The following is a 24,831-nucleotide window of genomic DNA, read 5'->3' as shown; positions in this document are numbered from 1 at the left end:
ATGAGTATGCAACAATTTTTAGGCATTTATTTATATGTTTCCATATAAATAGTTCTACATTGATATCAATTAAGCATTTTTATTACATATAGATGTCAATTTGAAAACATGTAGTTTCTGAACCCTAAAAATCACTAGGTTTTAATTCAGTCATGTTGGGATGGAACTATATTTGGCTGAGGCTTATATTTACAGTATACTAAAACCACAGGAATATTACCAGGTAAATATCACTGGAATATAAAAATCATGTGTTGGACCCTGACTATGACACCTCTTGCTTTAATATAGATTCTACAACATACTTTTCCTATACAGGGTCTCTCAGAGGGTATATAAATACTATCTAAGTATCTAAAATATATAGGGATCAATAAAGTTTCAACTTAACTCTGGATTTAGGGAGCCAAATTCATTTTACTGTTATGGAAATTAATACTCAGAATGGTGAGGTGACTCATTCAATTTTAAATTGTTAACAAGTGATTAATTCAGGATTGGATCCCAGTTCTTCTGGCTCTCAGTCCAGTTCTCTTTCCAGTATACAATGGGCATTCTGGATAAAGGTTTTCTGTTTATTTATGTTAAGGAGTATCCTAGAGGGAGAGAAGACAAGGAAGGGCCTATGAGCCATAAATAAACACTCCTTGTTTCTTTGTGCAGGAACTGGGGAGAAGTTTGGTCCTTAATCCATTCAGACAGGGTACTTGTCTTTGTGGATAATCATGACAACCAGAGGGGCCATGGAGCTGGAGGAGCTTCCATTCTCACCTTCTGGGTTGCCAGGTAAGTGGTAGAGTCCTCTACCTTTTTAAATTTTTAATCTTACCAATGGTCTCTAAAATTTTCTTCGATAACCATACTTTATTACTTCCAGATTATACAAAATGGCATTTGGATTTATGCTTGCTCATCCTTGTGGATTTACACTAGTGATGTCAAGCTACAGGTGGCCAAGAAACTTGCAGAATGGAGAGATATTTTTAATTTCAACATTTAGAAAGTACTACTATATAAAGAGTTCTGAGGCATTGGAGAAAGATATACTCAGTCAATAATCAATTGATACATAAGCACTGTTTGTTTACTATATGCCTACTGTGCTAGGGTTGAGGGACATGAAACAGTATCAAAAACTAAATAAGGCATAGATCTTCCCATTGTCAAGCTCACAATCAATTGGGAAGATACAGTGAAAATACAGATAAAATGAAATTATACTCAGTAAGTATAAGAGAAATGTTGGAGGCCAGCACCTGGTAGTGGGCCCCTAACCCCGTGAGAACACCACACCCCAAGCAGCTTGTTCCGGGGCAAACCGTACCATAACGTACCAGGTCAACAGATGTGCTAACCGCAAGATGCTGGCACACTGCCCTGGAAAGTCCTGAAGGCCTATCTTCCTCTTTTGCCACGTCAACAGAAGTTTTGCTCCTCCCCGCTTCACCCTACATAAGCTTGTAATGCTAAAAAATAAAATTAGACCTTGCCTACCATCCTTTTGGTCTCACTCCTCCTTTTCACCCATTCCTTTCAGCCAGGGTCCTCCTCGACCCCCCACGTATACTGGCCCTGCAGGTCGGGGCAGAGAAAGAGAGCTAAATCGAATTCTTTGTGAGATCTGCGTCAGAAGAAAGTTTGTAACTTACTGGATGAACCGGGAAGGCTTCATGATGGGGTGACATTTAAACTTAGCTTCAAAGTTGGGTGGAGACAGGATTGGATTCTAGGTACAGTGACTACCATTGAATTTTGCACCTAAGATGTAAAGTATTGAAAGTATTCAGGGGGTGGCAAAGAGTGAAATTTGACTAAAGCATAGAATATGTGGTAGAAACTATAGGAGATAAGATTGGAAAGACATAATGGTCTTGGATTATCACGGTTCTGAATAACAGGCTGAGAAGTTTAAATTTTGTTCAATGAGCAATTGGGAGTTACTGGAGTTTTGGGCAGAAGATGATACAGTCTGTGAATAGGATCATAGATTTAGGTCCAGAAGAGACGATGGGCCAGCATATTGTATCTTACTGTCCCATTTACCTTTTTATATTTCTCTTGAATCTTGTACTTAAAGATCAAATTTTTTGTTGAGCTCAGGTCTTTTTATTAAGAAGGTTTGGAAGTCCCCTATTTCGTTGAATATCCATCTCCTCCCTTGAAAGATAATGCTAATTTTTGCTGGGTTGTTGATCCTTGGCTGCAATCCAAGCTCCTTTGCTTTATGGAATATCAAGTTCCTTGCCCTGCGGTCTTTTAATGTAGAAGCTGCAAGGTCCTGTGTAATCCTGACTGTGGTTCTGTGATATTTAAATTGTTTCTTTCTGGCTGTTTGCAACACCTTCTCTTTCATCTGGTACTTCTGGAATTTTGCTATTGTATTCCTTAGCATTTTTAATTTGGGATCTCTTTCAGGCGGTGAACGGTGGATTGTTTCTATGGTTATTTTCCCTTCTGATTCTAGGACTTCAGGGCCATTTTCCTTTATGATTTCCTGAAAGATACTGTCCAGGCTCTTTTTTTCATCACGATTTTCAGGTAGTCCAATAATTTTTAAGTGATCTCTTCTGGATCGATTTTCCAGGTCAATTGCTTTACCCATGAGGTGTTTTATGTTTTCATCTATTTTTCCATTTTTTGTTTCTGTTTGACTGATTCTTGCTGTCTCATAGAGTCATTAGTTTCCATTTGTCCAGTTCTAGTTTTTAACAGATTGTTTTCTTCTGTTAGCTTTTTTACTTCCTTCTCCAATTGGCCGATTGTATTTTTAAGGGATTTGTTTTCTTCAGTGTACTTTTTTTCCAGTTGCCCAATTGTATTTTTTAAGGACTCTTCTACCAATCTCATTTGACTTTTAAAATCCTTCTCCAGCTCTTCTAAGAAGGCTTTTTGGTCTTCAGAACAGTTCATATTCCCTTTTGATGTTACAGATATGGGTTTGTTGACAATGTTGTCCTCTTCAGAATTTCTGTCTTGATCTTCACTCTTCTCAAAATATGAATCTACAGTATGTTTCTTTTTACTCATGGTGTTTCTTTATTCCCTGGCCTTTAAAGAGATTGAGCTCTCCTGCTGGGGAGCGGAGTGCACTGACTCAAGTTTCTTGTTTTGGGAGCCTAGGTGTTGGTCACTGGCTTTGTGGGCTGGGGCCTCTTATGTTGGCGATTGGAGGCTGTAAGGTTCTGGCAGCTTACCTGGTGTTGGGCTGGAATCAGCAAGGCTGGAACTTTCAGGCAATTCTAGGTTGCCTGTTTTTCCTTTCCTTTAGCTTTCTTCAGCTCCTTATAGATGGGTGGTGCAGGGTGTTTATCTCCCTAGGGGCCCTTTGCAGTGCTGCCTCCCTTATTTCTGCTAAGGCATGGGAGACTCCTGTGTGGTAGAGTACTGAGGCACCTGGTGGTTTTCTGAGCTGGTTTCCCCTGGTTCCCCCGTCCTCACTGAGGCACTTGGAGGTCCACGTATTGGTGTTTGCCTGCTGTACCACTTGGGCTTCTCCTGGTTGGCAATTGGTGGCTCTAGGGTTCTGACAGCTTACCTGGTGTTGGGCTGGAGTTAGTAAGGCTGGGACTTTAGGAATACTCCAGGTTGCTTTCTTCAGCTCCTTTCAGATGAATGCTGCAGGGTGCTTATCTGCCTGGGGCCCTTCGTAGTGCTGCTTCCCTTATTTTTTTTTTCTGGGTTGTGAAGCTTTATAAATCTTTTCCCTTAGCTGAATATTGAAAAATACTACAAACCAGTCCATTTAGCTTTTCACATAATAGCATTTTGTTTCAACAAATCAGTTCCTAGCATCAATGCTTCTCTTCTAATCATTATATTTTTATTTTTTCTTCTTTTTTTCCTTTTTTAAAATTTTATTAATTTATTTTGTTTTATCAACAATCACTTCATATGTTTTTTGAGTTTAAAATTTTTCTCCCCCTTCCTCCCCCCTACCCTCCTAAAGATGGCACACAGTATGATATAGGCTATACATTTACATTTCCATTAAACATATTTTCACATTAGTAAAGTTGCAAGTAAAAATTAAAACCAGTAGGAGGAACCATCAGAAAGAGGAAAGAAAATTCAACAGAAGGGAAAAAAAAATGATAGTAATTCAACTTCCATAGTTCTTTCTTTGGATGTAGACAGCATTTTCTATCATGAGGCCTCTGGAGATGTCGTAGATCCTTGTCATGCTGAGAAGGGTTAAGTTTAACAATATTAGTCATCACACAACATGGCTATTATTGTCTACAAAGTCCTCTTAGTTCTGCTCACTTCACTCAGCATAGGACCATATAAGTCTTTCCAGGTTTTTCTGAAGTCAGCCTGTTCATCATTTCTTATAGCATAATAGTATTCTATTACATTCCTATACCACAACTTGCTCAGCCATTCCCCAATTGATGGGCATCCTCTCAATTTCCAATTCTTTGCCACCACAAAAAGAGCTGCTATGAATATTTTTGTACATGTGGGTCCTTTTCCCATTTGTTTGATCTCTTTGGGATATAGCCCTAGAAGTGCTATTGCTGGATCAAAGGGTATGCACATTTTTATAGCCCTTTGGGCATAGTTCCAAATTGTTCTCCAAAATGGTTGGATCATTTCACAACTCCACCAACAATGCATTAGTGTTCCAATTTTCCCACATCTTCTCCAACATTTATCATTTTCCTGTTTTGTCATGTTGGCCAATCTGATAGGTGTGATTTGGTACCTCAGAGTCATTTTGAATTGCATTTCTCTTATCAATAATGATTTAGAACATTTTTTCATGTGACTATAGATGGCTCTACTTTCTTCATCTGAGAACTGTCTGTTCATATCCTTTGACCATTTATCAATTGGGGAATGGCTTGTTTCTTATAAATTTGTCTTAATTCTCTATATATTTTAGAAATGAGGCCTTTATCAGAGAGACTGGTTGTAAAAATTCTTTCCCAATTTTCTACCTTCCTTCTAATCTTAGTTGCATTGGCTTTGTTTGTGCAAAAACTTTTCAATTTAATGTAATCAAAATGATCCATTTTGCTTTTCATAATGTTCTCTATCTCCTGTTTGGTCATGAATTCTTCTGTTCTCCATAGATCTGATAGGTAAACTATTCCTTGTTCTCCCAGTTTACTTATGTATCAGCCTTTATATCTAAGTCATGAACCCATTTTGACTTTATTTTGGTATATGGTGTGAGATTTGGGTCTATGCCTAGTTTCTGCCATACTCTTTTCCAGTTTTCCCAGCAGTTTTTTTCAAAGAGTGGGTTCTTATCCAGAAGCTGGGGTCTTTGGGTTTATCAAATAATAGATTACTATAGTCATTGACTACTGTGTCTTGCATATTTAACCTATTCCACTGATCCACCTCCCTATTTCTTAGCCAGTACCAAGCAGTTTTGATGATTGCTGCTTTATAATACAATTTAAGATCTGGAATTGCTAGGCCACCTTCCCCTGCATTTCTTTTCATTAGTTCCTTTGATATTCTGGACCTTTTGTTTTTCCAAATGAATCTTATTATTTTTTCTAACTCTATAAAATAATTTTTTGGTAGTTTGATATGGCACTGAATAAGTAAATTAGCTTAGGTAGGATTGTCATTTTTATTATATTAGCTCAGCCTACCCATGAGCAACTGATGTTTTTCCAATTATTTAGATCTGATTTTATTTGTGTGAAAAGTGTTTTGTAATTGTGTTCATAGAGTTCCTGGGTTTGTTTTGGGAGGTAGACTCCTAAATATTTTATAATGTCTACAGTAAGTTTAAATGGGATTTCTCTTTCTATCTCTTGCTGTTGGGCTTTGTTGGTAATATATAAAAAGCTGATGATTTATGTGGGTTTATTTTATAGCCTGCAACTTTGCTAAAGTTGTTTATTATTTCAAGTAGTTTTTTACTTGATTCTCTAGGATTCTCTAAGTATATCATCATGTCATCTGCAAAGAGTGATAGCTTTGTTTCTTCTTTGCCTATTCTAATGCCTTCAATTTCTTTTTCTTCTCTTTTGCTAAAGCTAAGTTTCCAGTACAATATTGAATAACAGTGGTGATAATGGACATCCTTGTTTCACCCCATCTTATTGGAAATGCTTCTAGCCTGTCCCCATTACATATAATGCTTGCTGAAGGTTTTAGATATGCTATTTATTATTTTAAGGAAGACTCCATTTATACCTATGCTTTCTAGTGTTTTTTAATAGGAATGGTGTTGTATTTTTCAAAAGCTTTTTCTTCATCTACTGAGATGATCATGTGGTTTCTGTTGGTTTTGGTGTTGATATGCTCAATGATGCTGATAGTTTTCCTAATATTGAACCAACCCTGCATTCCTGGTATAAATCCTACCTGGTCATAGTGTATTATTCTTGTGATAAGTTGCTGCAGTCTATTTGCTAGTATTTTGTTTAAAATTTTTGTGGCTATATTCATTAGAGAAATTGGTCTATAATTTTCTTTCTCTATTTTGACTCTTCCTGGTTTAGGTATCAACACCATATTTGTATCATAAAAAGAATTTGGTAAGACTCCTTCTTCACCTATTTTCCCAAATAGTCTATATAGTATTGGAATTAATTGTTCTTTAAATGTTTGATAGAATTGCATGTAAATCCATCTGGCCTGGAAATTTTTTCCTAGGGAGTTCATCAGTGGCTTGTTCAATTTCTTTTTCTGAGATGGGGTTATTTAAGTATTTTACTTCCTCTTCGGTTAATCTGGGCAATTTATATTTTTGTAAATATGTATCCATTTCACTAAGATTGTCAAATTTGTTGGCATATAGTTGGGCAAAATAATTCCTAATTGTTTTAATTTCCTCTTCCTTGGTGGTAGCTTACCCTTTTCATTCTTGATACTAGTAATTTGGTTTTCTTCTTTCTTTTTTTAATTAAATTAACCAAAGGTTTCTATTTTATTGGTTTTTTTCATAAAACCAGCTCTTAGTTTTATTTATTAGTTCAATAGTTTTCTTAATTTCAATTTTAATTTTTCCTTTGGTTTTCAATATTTCTAATTTGTGTTTAGTTGAGGATTTTTAATTTGTTCTTTTTCTAATTTTTTTAGTTGTGTGCCCAATTCATTGATCTCCTCTTTTTCTATTTTATTTATGTAAGCATTTAGAGATATAAAACTTCCCCTAAGAACTGCTTTCTGCATCCCATAGTTTTGGTATGTTGTCTCATTATTGTCATTCTCTTGAATGAAATTATTGATTGTTTCTATGATTTGTTGTTTGACCCAATCATTTTTTAGGATTAGATTATTTAGTTTCCAATTATTTTTTAGTCTATCTTTCCATGGCCCTTTATTACATATAATTTTTATTGCATCATAAGCATGCATTTAATATTTATACCTTTCTGCATTGGATTGTGAGGTTTTTATGCCCTAGTACATGGTCAATTTTTGTGTATGTGCCATGTACTGCGAGAAAAAAGTATATTCCTTTCTATCCCCATTCAGTTTTCTCCAGAGGTCTATCATACCTAACTTTTCTAATGTTCTATTCACCTCCTTAACTTCTTTCTTGTTTATTTTGTGGTTAGATTTATCTAGTGCCGAGAGGGGGAGGTTCAGGTCCCCCACTAGTATAGTTTTGCTTTCTATTTCTTCCTGTACCATTTGGCATATATGTTTAGTAATGATATTACTTCATTGTCTATGGTGCCTTTTAGCAGGATGTAGTTTCCTTCCTTATCTCTTTTGATTATATCTAGTTTTGCTTTTGCTTTGTCTGAGATCAGGATTGCCTACCCCTGCTTTTTTTACTTCAGCTGAGCATAATATATTCTGCTCCAGCCTTTTACCTTTACCCTGTATGTGTCACTCTTTTTCAAATGTGTTTCCTGTAAACAACATATTGTAGGATTACATTTTTTAATCCATTCTGCAATCCATTTCCATTTTATGGGAGAGTTCATCCCATTCACATTCACAGTTATGATTACTATCTGTGTCTTTTTCTCCATCCTTTCCCCCCATTTATGCTTTTCTTTCTCCTTTTTCCTTTCCCCCTTCAGTAGAGTTTTGCTTTTGACCACCGCCTCCTTCAGTCCCTCCCCTTTTATTATCCCTTTCCCTTTTCTTCCCCTTTAGTCTTACTGCTTCTTCCCTCCCTTCTTTCCCCCCTCCCTTTTCTTTCCCCTTTTCCCTCCTACTGCCTATAGGGCAAGTTAGATTTCTATACCTAACTGATTATGTTATGCCCTTCTTGAGCCAAATCTGATGAGAGTAAGGTTCAAACAATGCTCCCCCTCCCTTCTTTCCCTCTGCTGTAATAGGATTTTGTGTCTTTTCCTGTAATGTAATTTACCCTTGTCTGCCTCCTCCTTTCTCAGTACATTTTCTAAGATCAGATTGATCCACTTATTTGGATCCATTTAACCCACTTGATTAGATTTTTTTTATCATTACATCAAAGTCAACTAATATCCACCCTCTTTATGTATACTCCTTTAACAATGTAATAACAATACAGTTCTCAAGGTTGCAAGTCTCATATTCCCTTGTAGGGTTTAAACAGCCCCCCTTATTAACAACATATTGTATCTTCTGTCCCATTTACCTTTTTAGTCCTTCTTGAGTCCTGTACTTGAAGATCAAATTTTTTGTTGAGCTCTGGTCTTTTTATCAGGAAAGTTTGGAAGTCTCCTATTTCGTTGAATATCCATCTCCTCCCTTGAAAAATGATGCTCATTTTTGCTGGGTAATTGATCCTTGGCTGCATTCCAAGCTCCTTTGCCTTATGGAATGTCATGTTCCACACCCTGCGGTCTTTTAATGTAGAAGCTGCAAGGTCCTGTGTTATCCTGACTGTGGTTAAATGACATTTAAATGTTTCTTTCTGGCTGCCTGCAGCACCTTCTCTTTCATCTGGTGGTTTTGGAATTTTGCTATTATATTCCTTAGCATTTTTAATTTGGGATCTCTTTCAGGTGGTGAGCAGTGGATTCTTTCTATGGTTACTTTACCTTTTGGTTCTAGTACTTGGGGTGATATTTTCTGGGTTTTCAGAGTTTGATAGGGGAGGGTAAGAGCAACAACCTTTTTACTCAGCCATCTTGGCTGCTGGAAAAGGAAGAAGACAGAAAGTAAAAACTCAACCAAATGATGAAGTCAGAAGCCAGATTACAGAGGGTTTTGGAAGGAAGTGAGAGAAGTGGAGACTCTGAATGTAAAAGCCTTTTTAAAGGCATTCCTAGGGCAAGAGGAACATAGGATGATAGCTACTAGCTGCTGGGCATGGTACGCTCTTGAGAGAGGTTTTTGAGGATGAGGAAGTCCTCAGTATGTAAGAACAGCCAGTAGGTAGGACATTGATGGGAGAGTGAGGATGATAGTGGTGGGGGTGGGGGGGAGCTGTTTGCTGAAGAAGATAAGAGGTGACGGGATAGAAGGAACATTTAAAGGGTTTGACCTTGACATGCAGAAAGACCAACTCATCATCAGAGACCACAGTGAAGGAAATAATAGGGGGATGATGTCAGTAATGTTAGATGAAGAGGAGAAGGGCAGGAGAAGAGGGAGTGCTAGTGAACTGTCTCAGTTATATTCAGTTAAGTATGAGGCAAGCTCTTCAGCTAATAATGGGGGAGGAGAGGGTGCTCAGGGTGAGATGGGAGGCAGGAGAAAAGAGAAAATTTGAAACAGATGCTATGGTGAGTGAGACATTGAATCAGGACTTCCTTAAAGTGGACAGCACAGTTAAGATTAACTAGTATTCATTTTTAATAGACCCAGTGAACCTAGTTTCATAATTTCCTCTAGTTCCGTTCAGTAGCACATGAGTGGGAGAGGAAGATGCTATGAAATTACTCTTGTTTATGATTACCGCCATCATAAATAGGCCATACCTCTCTGCCCAAAGTCATGTGTTCTAAGTTGTGGTTAGTTCTTACAGATTTTTTCTCAGTTCTGATCCTAAATAATCTCTAAAGGTGACTAACTTGATTATTTTGTTTTTGTATGGGTGTGGGTAACAAGCAAGTTAAACTAAAGGTCTTAACACAAAATGACAAATTTTACCTCATAGATGTTCCTGAAACTTGATAGATTAGACCTTTGACTGGAATATGGCTCTGAAAGTATATACCTATTCAAAAGAAACAGGAAAAGTGGGGTGTTATAGAGTGGAGATGTATATAAGGAAGCAAAGATACAAGAGAAATTCTAGGAGACAGAGTAAAGGCACATGGTGGATCGATGGCTACAGAAAGAAGCAATATTTTCATCAGAGTATGCTGAAAAGCACTTAGCATGGAAATAAGTGGGAAGTTCAGGATATAGATTCTGAGCCTAACAGTGGCTGATGCCAGCAGTGATGGGGAATGTTAATTATCCAGACATCTGTTAGAGACATACCAGCTAATCACTCCTTTATTTGACTTAATATCATTTTCGTCTTTCAAAAGGTAGAGGTGACAAAAAGGGATATTTTATGATGGGTCTGCTTTTTTTTTTTTTGGGTAGGCAATGGGGTTAAGTGACTTGCCCAGGGTCACACAGCTAGTAAGTGTTATTGTCTGAGGCTGGATTTGAACTCAGGTCCTCCTGAATCCAGGGCTGGTGCTCTATCCACTGTGCCACCTAGCTGCCCCTGGGTCTGCTTTTCACCAACAGGGAGGACCTAATTACTTAGGCTGAAATGATGCAAACTTTGGGGAAAATTGACCATTCCATCTTAGAGTTTTTAATAGAGGAGAAGTAAACCGGGCTGAGTAAAATGTATAATCTTGAATTGGGAGAACAGATTTCAAAGGGCACAGAGAAAGGAAAGGAATTTTGCCTATACATACACATACATATATATGTATATGTATATGTGTATATATATATGCATCTACACGTGTGTATATGTGTATATATATGCATATATGCATCTACATATGTGTGTATATGTGTATATACATATAAATATGTAATATAGTTCTAGATTATCCCCATAAGTATTTAAATACAAGGAAGATTATCGTACCCTCGAGTAGATAATCAAAGTTTTCATGAAGAAATAACTGTTAAATTGAACCTTAAGAGATATATAGTATTGAGAGAAAGGAAAACATTCCAAGTTAGCAGTTTGATTTGGGGTTTGTATTGCCAGATAATGGGAAATAAAATAGTAAAATAAGTAGTGATAGGTTTTGTTTCAGTCTTAGTGACTTGGTAATTGACAAATTACTTTGAAAAAATCAATGAAATCGAGTACTGCAACTACACTATATGAAGAGATAATAATGGAATTATGTAATGTATATATGTATACACACATATGCAGGCATGTGTAGATTATTATTTAACAACTAGTTTGGGGCTAAAAGTACAAATGACCCATTTAAGTTTATTCTGCACTATTAACATTTTCTCCACCACTTTTTAAAGACTAATCAACAAAACAAACCAAGCTCTGATTTGTAACATTTGAGTATTTCTGAAGTGAAAATGCTTATACTCAAAATTTAACAGTTGGGGAGAACTGATTAGAGTTGATTCTAGCAACCCTCAATATATACCAGCTGATAAAGTTTCCTTTTGCCTGATTATTAACATAAGGAATGACATTTATCTTGTTTTGTAATTAGTAACTTTAAGAAATTCTAGCCAGATATCTTTATGTCCTTAAAATAGGAAGCATTTTTGTAATTACTTTTGAAATTGTTATTTCTGAGATATAAAAGAGTAAACATCTGTCCTCAAATTAGAATGGAATCCTAAAAAACAGTAGAATAGATTTTTTCCCATCAATTTTAATTTGTGATGTTCTTATATCATTGTAAAATTTATGAAACCTGTAATATATACATATACATGCACACATACATACACAATACATACATGCATATACACATATACAAAACACATATACATACATAAGTTTGTATATATATGCACTAGATGTCCTATGTATACACATGCATGTATGTATAAATACACATGCATACATATACACACATGTACACACATATATTCCTATACATACATATATAAATACACACACACATACACAAGATGTCCCAATTAGGTATATTCTCCAAAGAGCCTTTAGATTCTCCCTCTCTGTTGGGACAACTAGGTGGTGCAGTGAAGAGAGTGCTTGAAGTTATGAAAGCTCATCTTCATGAATTCAAATCTGACCTCAGATATTTATTAGCTGTGTGACCCTGGGCAAGCAACTTAACCCAGTGTGCTTCAGTTTCCTCATCTGTAAATTGAGCTGGAGAAGGAAATGGCAAACCATGCCAGTATCTTTGCCAAGAAAACCTCATATGGGATCATTCTGAAGAGTTGGACATGACTGAACAACAATAAACGTTTATGACTCATGCCAGATTATTTTGTTTACTAGTAGAAAACAGAATTAGGACCAATAAATAGATGTTAAAAGGCGGTAGGTTAGGAAGAAAAATTGCCTAAGCATTACAATTGTCCAAAAAATAGAATGGGCTGCTGTCAAAGGTAGTTTTTCATGATTGCATGGATGATCGCTTGTAAGAGATTTTGTGGGAGGGTATCCATGTTTTAGTTACAGGCTGTGGTAAGTAAAATAAAATATCTTAGAATTCTTAAGATTCTGTAGTTCTGTGGATTTCTTCAAATCCATTGAAATCCTAGGCATCAAATAGCTAGGCAGTGTCCATGAATGAGCACTGCAAGGCTCATCACTTCATCACCACTAGCTGTGTCCCCTAGATTGCTGGGGGAGCCATGGACTTCCCAATCTCCATTTAAAGAGGCAGTTCAGCACAGACATATCTTCACTTCCCATCTACCTGGACTACTTTAGGGCTTTTCCAACTTTTCCACCTGAGAAAACCTCATCATTCTGCAAGATCCAGTGAGCCCTGGTACTCACATTTCCTACCTTCTGTCCCTCTGTTCAGAGGGTGGAACCATGAACTCCAAAATCTCTGTTTAAGAAGGGAGCTCAGTTCAGAAAATTTCATTTGTCAGCTGACTGCGTTATTTTGAGCTTTCTCTGACTTTTCAGCTCTCATTTCTCAGCTCTGCTGTTTCCCTCCAGGTTTCTCCCTTTTAGCTTCCCAGTTTTTTTTTTTTTACTCTATTGGAGAAGTTCCTTGAGGGCAGGGGCTGTCTTTCTATTTTCCTATTTGTATTCCCAGTGTTTAGCATGGTTTTTTAACACATAGTAGGTGCTTAATAAATATTTATTGACTGAGGGACTTAAGAATTCAGGGATGTCCTAGAGGTGTTGGAGGGGCCTATTGTTAAAATTTTCAATTTGAGCATTTATACCTAAGGAATCAGCATATGCTACAAACTGGTGCTTGATTGATTTTTGTTGATTGTCTTCTAGACTAAGAAACTTATGGGGAAAATGCTAATGGAGATTGAGTTTAAATGTGTGCCTTATGTGTATTTTAAAACTCTGGTTGTTAACCACTTCCTAGCATACCTCTGCATGAAGCAATTTGGTTTGGGCACGTGGGTAGCTAGCCCTTTGATGTCCACATGCTTTCATGCTCTGTGCTTCTGATCCTACAGTGTCTAGCATTTACAGACTCAAGTTTGTATGTCATCACTACCTACTTCCTATAGGCCTTGTATCCAGGGGTTGTTTTTGGCTTTTCTTTCTTGCCCTCTAATTTAAATGATCATAGATTTAGAGCTAGAAGATACCTTGAATATGATGTAGGGTCAATCCCCTCATTTTATAAATGAGGAAACTGAGGCTGAAAGGAGATGAATTCCCAGGTTCAGTAATAACAACCATTTGTATTACTTCAAGGTTTGCAAAGCACTTTACAAATATCCTTGGTTTTTCACAACAATCCAGGGAAATAAGTGCTATTCTCATCCTTATTTTACTAATAAGGAAACTGAGGCAGATAGGGGTTAAAGGAGTTGCCCCGAGTCACACAGTAGATTTCTGAGGTAGGATTTAGATTCAGGTCTTCCTGACTCCAGGTCTAGCACTATACCCACTGTATCACCTAACTGGGAGGGGAGAGGTGTGTGAGAGAGGTTAGGGAAGAGAAGGGAAGGCACTGTCTCCTTAGCACCACTGTCTCTTGAACTGGTCTTTCATATTAAGCTTAACTCCTTTATTCTGACAGAAAGTACATTAATAACCGATTATTAAATTAAGGTTAAAGCTTTTTCTCTTTATTTCCTCATTCAGGGGCTAGCCCATGTAGGTCAGTCAGGCAGTCTCTGAAAGACAGGACTGATAGCTGAGATCACCCTAATCCTCCAGGAACAGGCTCCTCCTCCTCAATCTAGGGTGGGACCCCACCCACCCAACTAGGAGACCTTATTTCTGTTTAGAATGCAAATAGAATCTAATCTAGGTGAATTCTAGTCCCAAAGCACTAAGTCTATGCCCTTGCATCCCTCCATTGGAGTTTAGAATGACTCAACTAAGGAGGAAAAAAACAGCTAAAGTGGTCTGGATAGAGATGGATTTCTTTGTCCAGATTGCTGGAGATGAGAGGGGCTGAAGACCCCACCTCCTCATTTAAATGCCACCATCCCCCCCATTAATTGTTGACCAATCAGGGTTGATTTTTCCTTTCAGGACATTCCCTTTCAAAAAACTATTTAAGGCATTCAGTGTCTCCATTAGCTATCTTTGGCCACCTAGAGAATCTGCTGACTGTTAATTTATTGATTATTGCTAGCCTAATTAATAAATTGAGTATTAATTACCCAGAAACTCTGTCTCTCAGACTTTTCATTCATCTCAGTTTCGTAAGTTAATCTCCTTAGTTCACTGCCTTTCTTACCCATCCTGTAGGTATGAATGTCCAGATATCTGAGCCCTTAGCCCAGTCCTAGATAACCTGGGGCACACTGGCTGCTTTCAGTCTGGGGGTAGCTTGTAGCAAGCCAAAGAATTTCCTCCACATTCAGAGGATATTTTCTTCTACACTTTTCGTGGGCTGCCTGAAATCCTTTGCCCTGCTGCAAGCAGCCCGAGGGCCATAACCTGTGGACTGCAGGTTGTACAGTCCTGCCTTAACTCTTTTTTCTATTCAATGTCTCCTGTGCAGTCCAGACTATTTCTACTTTATTCTTTTTGTATCACCCTTACTGAAGTCAAGCTTCAGCATTTTCCACGTACCCTCATATAGACAAGCATCTCATTCTGAAATCTTTGATCACCTTTCACTTTCATCAACTAAGGGATTTGAAGGCACATAGGAAAATCTAAGAATAGGAGTTAAGCGGATGGAAAGATGTCCTGCTCCTGTACTTAGAATTCTCTCTCCTGCCACTAGCCATCTCCCTATTCCTGGAGAACATTACCTCTTCATCTCCCCCTCTCAGAGTCTTTCTTTACCTTCAAGGCTCAGGTTGTTACCTGCCCAATGAAGCTTTCCCTATTTTCTCCAGGATCCAGGAGAAGCAGCCCCAGTTCAGAATACTTTCCTGTTCCCTACCCATCACTGTCCTCCCTTGTGTCCTGGGGACAGGAAACTTGTCATCTAGCCAGCAATTCTATTCCCCCACACACTGCCTCAGGATTCCTGTGGTCCACTGGGTCTTGGGCTCTTTCTTGGCACCATTTACCCAGAAATCTCTGGGAAGTTACAAATAGAGGTTGATACTTCTTTGAACCTTTTCAATGGTTTTGTCTTTCAAATATCTCTTAAAGAAATAGCAGCCATACTGCCCTTCACATGCTCAACCCGGCCCCCCTAACCCCTCAACTGGGATTAATCAGTGGTCTGTTTCTTTGTCTCTCTGTGTGTGTTTCTCTCTCTCTCTCTCTCTCTCTCTCTCTCTCTCTCTCTCTCTCTCTTCTCTCTCTCCCTCTCTCTCTGGCATCTCAGTTTCCTCATCTGAGACTATTAGCTCCTTCAGTTAGGCCATCTTTATGTTTCTTTTCTAAGGACACATTAGAGGGTGAAACTCCTTTATTAGAAGGTCCATGACAGTTAAAAATGAAAGGGGCACTTGATTTAGGGTGAGAAGATGATGTTAGAAGATATTCTGATGCAGGCTCTACTGCACCTTATTGCTGGCATAACCTTGAGCTGTCATTTAATCTCTATTGCCCTTGATTTCATCATCTAGAAACCGAGGGAGTTTAGACTTAAATGAATTTGAATGTCCCTTGTTTTCTATTTTAACTAGAAAGACAGTGGCTTAACTATTTCAAAAAGTTTATGTTGGTGTATCAGAAAGTGTGAAGAATAAAAAATTTTAAAACGGAAGTTTCTACAGTCTGGGTGGGGACCTGTAGCCTTAAGACCACATTTAGTTTTCCAAGTCCTTCAGTGTGGCGTTGTGACTGAATCAAAATTTTACAGAACAAAAGGCCACACTTCAGGAACTAGAAGGCCACATGTGGCTTTAAGGCTGCAGGTAATCCACCCCTGGTCTAGAATGAGGTCTGCCTGCCAGCCTCCTTCTTCTCCTTCCCCTCAAACAAACAGACTTGAGAGATTTCTGGACATCTACAAATACTTCCAAGAAGTACAAATTTTAGCGAAGTTATGGGGTGTGCTGGGGGAGTACAAATGCAGGTTCAGTATATACTACTGTCAGCCAAAAGGAACCTGACTCTAACCTGTGGATGGCCAGAGTTGAACGGAGCAGGCTAGAGAGCAGAGTCAGGAATCAGACAGAAATTTAATTTCAAAGTGAGGGAAAAGGCTTACAACCAAGGAGGCTGATTAGACACATGTACTGGGGTGCTGGCTGAACTTTGATTGATATACTTGTGGTCAGACAAAAGAGTCAAACAGCGTAATGTAGCAACAGTAGTGAGTCAAGACTACAACAGCAAGGCCCAGCAGCAACAGTGAGGCAAGGTTGTCTAGTGACAAAAAGTCTTTTCGTAGCAGGGCTTCATGTCTGAACAAGTTGATGGCTTGCCCAACCTCAGGAACCATCAGTTCCAGAAGGTGAGTGCAAAGGATTGTTGTTGTGCCAAGTTTAGAACACAACTTGTTTGCTGGGACTTAGTTCTGGAAAATAGGGTATCTCCTAATATCTTGACATTTCCCCATTTTGGCCAAAGGAAGGGGCTCTGAAAGAACCCCTACCCTTCTGGCCGCTAAAGAAGAGGCAGGTACAAGCCAAGATGTCATGAGAAGTCAGTTGGGCCAGGACAAGATGTTGCCCAGGAGGGCAGTTCCTTGAGGGGAACTATCTGGCAAGTGTGTCCCAGGCATCATTGCATTTTTTGCTTGCAAGCAGAAGAGAGAGGGGGGGCCAAGAATGTGGAGAGAGAAAATGCCAATATAGCCTTGAAGCAGGGTTTTCCTGGTTGGGCGCATCTCATAACGAAAAGGAAAAGGAAAAAAACAAAAACAAAAAACCTAGGACAGTATACTCAGCCCTTTTCCAGAATGTTGGGACAGCTGTCTCATCTGGATGTTGGTTGCTTCTGGGTCCATACTAGACAAACCCTGAGGTCCCCAGACAGTTCTGCCATCCAGTGAGGAGCAGGGGCTTTATTCAGATGATCCAGAAGTACACACACACAAGTTTGACAGCTGTGGGAATAGCCAGAAGGACCTGGTTGGGGCCCTGGGAAGACATATGAGTTGACAACTCCTCGTGTCAATCTTTGGATCTCAGTTTATGGTCAGCGTATAATCTAGGTCCTTGGTTAAGGATCTCTAAACAACACATAGAGATGGTCCACTTTCCCAGCCATGCAGGGCTAGGTTCAAACAATGCAATCAAGTTTTCTCACAACTCCCATAATTGCACAATTATATTGTCAGGTACAGATCAAACTACTTAGAGGGCTCACAATGGAGTAGTTCTGAGAAGGGAGATTTACCTCTATCCTAGTAAGCCATTCTTAATGTCCATTTAACCAGCCCGTTTTGAGTCCCAGATGTCTCATGTAGTTATCTGCTCCCTAGGTATCTTTTTGTAGACAATACACTTATTATCAGGATAGCTGTAAAAGGAGTCTGCTTCTCTGGTTCCAAATCTAGAGGTTCCTAGATAATTCTGACATAATATAATTTAGCACAATCACTTAAATTTGGTTCTCCAATTTTGAAACTTCAGAGAATTTCAATTTATATTCCATTCGTTGTTTCTATCCTTACCTAAATCGTTTACCTGATATACGAATCTTTTAAACATTTATGAGGGTCCTACCATAAAATGATCTCTTCTGCCTTTTAAAATTATCAGATAGATACTTAAAAAATAAGAAAATAATTTTGCTTTCTTTACCATTATCCATACAATTTATGTGTAAAATCTTAATCCTAATTTGAGAATTTTTTACTAAAACATAGTCGTAGCCTGAAGTCCCACAATAGATAAACTTGGAAGCCAATCATATAATCTTGCTGCTCTCTCAAAATTTAGTATTCCATTGATTTAGAAAACTTTTACATTATATCTTTGTCTTATTTCTTTGTCTAATCATTTCCCCTTAGGAGGATATCATCCCTATATTGTAATTTGACCACAAATATAGGTTAAAATTATAAAATATTCATACTTGTGTTCTATTATAATAACTCAGAGATGTTCTAGTATGAATAATATCCTCACAATCATACACCACAACTTGTTCAGCCATTCCCCAATTGATGAGCATCTCCTCAATTTCCAATTCTTTGCCACCACAAAAAGAGTTGCTATAAATATTTTTGTACATGTGGGTCCTTTTGCCATCTTTATGATCTCTTTGGGATATAGCCCTAGAAGTGATATTACTGGGTCAAAGGGTATGTACAGTTTTATAGCCCTTTGGGCATAGTTCCAAATTGCTCTCCAGAATAGTTGGATCAGTTCACAACATCACCAACAATGTATTAATGTTCCAATTTTCTCACATCTTCGCCAACATTTATGATCTTCCTGTTTAGCACTCTGGCCAACCTGTTAGGTGTGATGTGCTACCTCAAAGTTGTTTTGATTTGCATTTCTCTAATCAATAGTGACTTAGAACATTTTTTCATATGAGTATAAATAGCTTTAATTTCTTCATCTGAACACTGCCTGTTCATATCCTTTGACCATTTCTCAGTTGGTTTCCCCTGCAATCTTAAAAATGATAAATCTTTAAACCTCCAAAATATACTAAGATGTTTTTAGTAGTTCTATAAAGTTTGGTTATCTGCCTTTTTCTTATTACCTAATCTTCTGAGGAAAGCCTATAGCCAGAGTTAGTCCTGCTGACTGGGAAAGTTACTTCAACTATGATAGTTCATTAATCTTTCCTGGTGTTCTAAATTCTCTGGCTAGAGCCTTCCTGACTGGCTGCATTTTAAATCTTTCAAGGTAACAGAATCTACACAGACATTTTATAGGGCACAGATATTTTATAATTTACGAAGACACAAACACAGACAAAATGACAAGACAGATACAAACAGAACAAAGCATGTAGTCATAATCCATACAGAGGCACATAGTAACACTGGCATGCGGTTTCAACTTTACAGATGTGTGCAATTTAAAATAAGCAACAGAGGCACACAAAGGGACAAGAGGCATGTAGTTAAAAAAAAAAAGCAGAGGCACTCAGAGAGGCCAATTAACAGAGGGGTGCCATTTACAAAAGGGTGTCTTTACCAGAGTGATCTGAGATGAACAGGACCACCAAGGGGGCCATGAAGTTTTCCTCACAAAGAATGTGAGCTCAACCAAGATGGCAGCTCAGGATTGGAGCAGGGAAAAGGGCAGAGGACTCACCAGATGAGGAAAGGATCAGACTCCAGAAAAACAAATCTCCAGGTGGTGCCTAATCCATTCCCACTGGTACCAGAGAGTACAAGGCCCACATCCATGTCTATGCCAACTTCTGATGCCAATTAATGTCAACCAAACTGAACCAGACTCTAACCTGTGAGTAGTGGAGCCAAATTGAGCCAAATAGAGACAGGAGAATCAGGAATCAAATAGAAGTTTAATTTCAAAGTGAGGGAAGCCGCTTGTAAGAAAGGAGGCAGATTAGACACATGGTTTGGGAGACCACCCCAGTGGGGAGACTCGATTCATTGTGGCTGAAATAGATTGAAATACTTGTGGCAAGACAAAGCGTCAAACAGTGTAGTGTAGCAACAGTGGTGAGGTACAAGAGCAACAGCAAGGTCTCAACAGGAATAGTGAGGCAAGCGTGTCTAGTGACAAAAAGTCCATTTATTGCAAGGCTTCATGTCTGGGCCTATTTGTGTTTGCCTGAGCTCAGGGACCATCACTTCCCGAAGGTGACTGCAAAGGACTTTTGTTATGCCAAGCTCAGGGCACAGCTTACTTGCTGGGCCTGAGTTGGGAAAACAGAGTATCTCCTTATATCTGCCACTATTGATATATGTTTGATATCTCTGATAGTCTCTGCATAAGAAAAGCACTAAGTGGTTATGGTCCTTGGAAATTTTATGGACTGTTTTACCTGTTGAGTTTTACGTAACATTTTTCAGAATACAAACAAGTCTGTGCTCTAAGCAGGCATCCGTTCAAATTAATTTGTGTTAATTTGTTTCTTATAGGAGTATAAACAGTTGCTGAAAAGAGGGCTAACAGCTTCAAAGCAAAATGAGGCTCTTGCTGTGGCTTTCAGTCCTTGGGGTCTGCTGGGCACAGTATGATCCCCATACCCAATATGGCCGAACATCTATTGTCTACTTATTTGAACAGCACTGGGATGACATTGCTCTCGAATGTGAGCGTTACCTAGCTCCCAATGGCTTCGGGGGTGTTCAGGTATGTGTGCTTCAACATTTATTTAATATTCATGTTCTAGGCACAATAAAAAATTTTAACTTGTGCTTGTAGCCACAAAGAAAAGAAGATAAAATGAAGGGGTTTGACTCTATAATCTGGAGGGTCCCCTCTAGATGTAAGAACCAAGCAGTGTAATGTATAGAGTTTAGGACCTGGAGTCAGGAAGAGCTGAGTTTAAATCCAGCCTTAGATACTAGGTGTCTCACTATAGGCAAATTCTTTAACCTCTATCCACCTCAGTTTTTCCTCATCTGTAGAGAGGGGATAATAATAGCAGGTTTCATTATTACTTATCTCCCAGGGTTGTTGTGAGAGTAAAATGAATTAGTGTTTCTGAAATGATTTGCAACTTTTCCCGTGCTATGTAAATGTTGGCTATAATTATTAATTTCTATCTTAACAAGCAGTGTAGTATAGAAGCAAAATAATTGATTGTTATTTTTCAGTTGTGTCCAACACTTCACGACCCTATTTTTGTTGTTGTTGTTGTTGTTTTGTTTTTATGGTAAAATCCTGTAGTGGTTTGCCATTTCTCCAGCTCATTTTACAGATGAGGAACTTAGGCAAACAAGGTTAAGTGACTAGCCCAGGGTAATAAAGCTAGTAAGTGTCTGAGGCCGGATTTGAACTCAGGAGGATGAGTCTTCCTGACTTCAGGTCCAGTGCTCTATCCATTATACCACCTAGCTTCTCTAAAAGCACTGACCCTGAGGTTAAGGGATCTGAGTTCAAAGCCCGCTTCTACCATTAACTACCTTTGTAACATTGGCCATGTCACCTTAAAGATTTGTGTCTCAGGTTCCTCATCTGTAGGTGGTTGGACAGGATGACCTTTCTGTCACCTTCTAGATCTAAACTTGATTCTAAAAGTTAATGTATGTGAAATGACCTTTAAGAACAGTTATGATGCTATGCAAGTAGCATGTTCCCTTGTTTAAATCTTTAATACTGTATCGCAACTCATCATATTAATGGATTTTGAAACATTTCTAAATGTAACACAAAATATGACCTACATGTTACTAACCCCTTACCCTTCTCAAAATGTAGGTCTCACCTCCAAATGAGAATGCAGTGATCAATAACCCTTCAAGACCTTGGTGGGAAAGATACTGGCCAATTAGCTACAAGATATGCTCAAGGTCTGGAAATGAAGTGAATTCAGAGACATGGTCAAGAGATGCAATGATGTTGGAGTAAGTAGATAACAAGTTATTTAAGTCAAGGCTTCTTATTCTGAGGTCCGCAAATCACCAAGAGGTCTGCATATAAATTTCAGGGGGGTCCATGAACTTAGATGTAATATAATTATAAATTTATTTTCACTAAACTGTAAGTGAGATTGAGGATTTCCTTTGAATATTGAAAAATGTCTTTCAGAGAAGGGGTCTCTTAGTTTCACCATACTCTCTAAGGCATCAATGATGCAAGAAAGATTGAGAACCCCTGTTTGATGGTTCAGGGGATTACGTTGTTAACTTTCCCTGCCTCATGCATGGTGCTTCCATCTAAATTGGGATTGCTGTGATGGTACTTTGATTGATGTCCCTGTGATCTCATGCTATTGGAGAATTCTTCCAACAGAACAGATTTGACCCCCATCTATATCTCCCTATCCCATACAACTCTTGTCTCTGTCCTGTAATCTTGCACTCATTTAAAACTCATACACATACACATACATATTCGTACCTTCTAGGTCAAAGTCAGTAGCTATCTGAAAGTCATTCTTTTAAAGCATCTTTTCAAATTCATCTTTGTGCCAGAGAGAATGTAAGCTGAAGAAAGTTGAATGTGGTACAGTTGACCTGTGCATTTCTGAGGAAAAAGCTAGTTAAACTTGGGAAAAAATGCATAATTTCAAAGCCTACCCCTGTTTCCAACTAAAACTAGACATTACTCATCAGTCCTTGAAGTTTAATTAACTATTATTACAATGCATGCAATATACTAATGAATGCATTATGCTTTTGTGTACAAATGATGTATTATTCACCAGAATTCATAATGTACTCTCTGTTTATCAATTTGTATTTAATGTACAGATGATATGGCAAAGGAGTCATGCTATAATAAGTCTTTTTTCTTCAAAACCTTTTACTTTCTTAACAAACCCATTGACAGGCAGCTTAATGGACTGTAATAATGTTTTAAAGATGCTCTTTGGAGTAGGGCTCTCAAATATTCAGCAAACACACTACAGTACACATGTCTACAACACACATAATCAATTTAGTCAGTTTATCCAAACTGATTTAATGACTGGCTTATTTCTACTGACTAGTGAATTTAGTCAACACAGATGGATCTGTTGTTTGAGGGTATAAATATATTCATATGAAAGACAAACAAAATATGTTTAATCTGTTCTCTTGGGAAATAGTTCTGTGGAAAAGGTAGCTCATTTGAGAAAAGGAGAATATTAGCTCCTTCAAGTTAGGATTGTTTGGTTTGGTCTCTGCATTTTCAGTGCCTGGCCTTAAAGGGTGCCCTGTAGGGGTATTTGTTATATTGCAAGTGGAAGTGGAATTATAAGTTAGGCTCATTGCCTGATTTAATGTTCAAGTTTCTAGCTTCTAAAAGTTTAACTAGCTTTTTCCTCAGAAATGCACAGGTCAACTGTGCCACATTCAAGTTTCTTCAGCTTACATTCTCTCTGGCACAAAGATGAATTTGAAAAGATGCTTTAAAAGAATGACTTTTAGATAGCTACTGACTTTGACCTAGAAGGTCAAGCATTTATTAGTATCTGCCACCTCCTTGACAGCCAGTAGCTCAGAGAGCTGGACCTGGAGTCAAGAAGACCTGAATTAATATCTGACCTAGACAATTACTAGCTTTGTAACCCTGGGCAAGTCACTTACCCACTGTCTGCCTCAGTTTCCTCATTTGTAAAATGGACTAATAATAGCACCTACCTCTCAGGCTTGTTGTGAGGATCTAATGAGATAATCATTGTAAAGTGCTTAGCACAGTGCCTGGAACATGAGAAGTGCTATATAATTGTTAGCTTTTGTAATTGTTATCATCCTGCGAGTTTTATGTAGTGGTATATCTCCTGTTTGCTCTATTTGTCTGGTGTTCAAACGTGGATCTTTAATGAGAGATAATATAGTATGATAAGAAGAATGTTCTTGAGCCCTGACTCTGCTTGCTTCTAACCAGATGACCCTGGGCAGATCACTCATCCTCTCTAGAGTTTATTTTCCTTGTCTGTAAAATAAGAATAGTACTGTTTGCCCTGGCCGCTGCATGGGAGGTTTGAAAGGATCAAATGAGACAATACATACGAATAGGCTTTGTATACTGTAATGCCTAGTACAGATGTAAGTTGTTATTCTTGTGGGTGAGCAAGAATGGGGGAAAACAGTGACTTTTTTCCTCTTCAGTGAGTCCTCCCTCTCTTGTTATAATGAAGTAAAATAAAAAATAGCAAAGCAAAACCATTTGACACAATAGCCCTGTGTGATAGCACATACCACATCCTGTACCTGTACAGGATTAATTACAATTAATCAATATCTAGCTTTACTTCAGTCTTCTTTTTCTTTGTATCATTACAATCATTGTGTATATCCTTCTCTTTTTTTTCTGTTTACTTCACTCTGGAATAGTTCTCCCTATTTATATGCAACTAATGACCAGTGATTTTCAGGCCCAGTCTGATTTTTTTTAAGGTCCAGAGAACAAAGACAAAGACAAAAACCAAGTTTCATGGCTTAATTATAAAACACCAGGAAGACAGATTTATAAACTAATTGAAAGAGATGTTGTGTAACTACATTAACATTCTCTATAATTCATTAAGTGATGGGGAGAAGTAGCACCCTGAGCTAGACGGAGTGCAGAAGGTGGAGTCAGAAGCTGAGTTCAAGTCCTTTCAGTGATGGCCCATCTGCTGAGCTCAAACACCTTGCTTTTGCAGGTCAACATCTATGTGGATGCTGTAGTGAACCATATGTGTGGGAGTGGTGTGAGTGCTGGAACAAGTAGCACCTGTGGAAGTTACTACAATCCTGGAACAAGAGACTTTCCTGCTGTTCCATACTCTGGCTGGAATTTTAATGATGGTAAATGTGACACCAGCAGTGGGGAAATTGAAAGCTACAATGATGTGTATCAGGTAAATTTTTAGTGGTAATTAACTAATCATATATGGTGTATCTGAATCCAATTTTTCTC

General features: G+C 38.2%; 1 protein-coding gene and 1 pseudogene across 2 annotated transcripts in view; both read left to right on the top strand.

The window, feature by feature from the left end:
* LOC110216389 (pancreatic alpha-amylase-like) overlaps positions 1-1,682 on the top strand; it is an 8,036-nt gene extending 6,354 nt beyond the window's left edge. Inside the window, exons 6-8 of the mRNA XM_020998226.1 lie at positions 664-786; positions 878-1,003; positions 1,538-1,682. Of these exons, the coding sequence (XP_020853885.1) occupies positions 664-786; positions 878-1,003; positions 1,538-1,682 (394 nt within the window). The remainder of the gene's footprint in view (positions 1-663; positions 787-877; positions 1,004-1,537) is intronic.
* Positions 1,218-24,831, top strand: LOC144454135 (pancreatic alpha-amylase-like; annotated as a pseudogene). Its single transcript, XR_013486883.1, has 4 exons — positions 1,218-1,730; positions 20,415-20,628; positions 21,700-21,845; positions 24,575-24,831. The product of XR_013486883.1 is annotated as a pancreatic alpha-amylase-like (transcript).

Source organism: Phascolarctos cinereus, unplaced genomic scaffold, assembly GCF_003287225.1.
Source record: "Phascolarctos cinereus isolate Bilbo 61053 unplaced genomic scaffold, phaCin_HiC Scaffold_5;HRSCAF=322, whole genome shotgun sequence".
Taxonomy (NCBI): Eukaryota; Metazoa; Chordata; class Mammalia; order Diprotodontia; family Phascolarctidae; genus Phascolarctos; species Phascolarctos cinereus.
The sequence above is the reverse complement of the archived record's forward strand: the minus strand, read 5'-3'. Positions and strand labels throughout refer to the sequence as shown.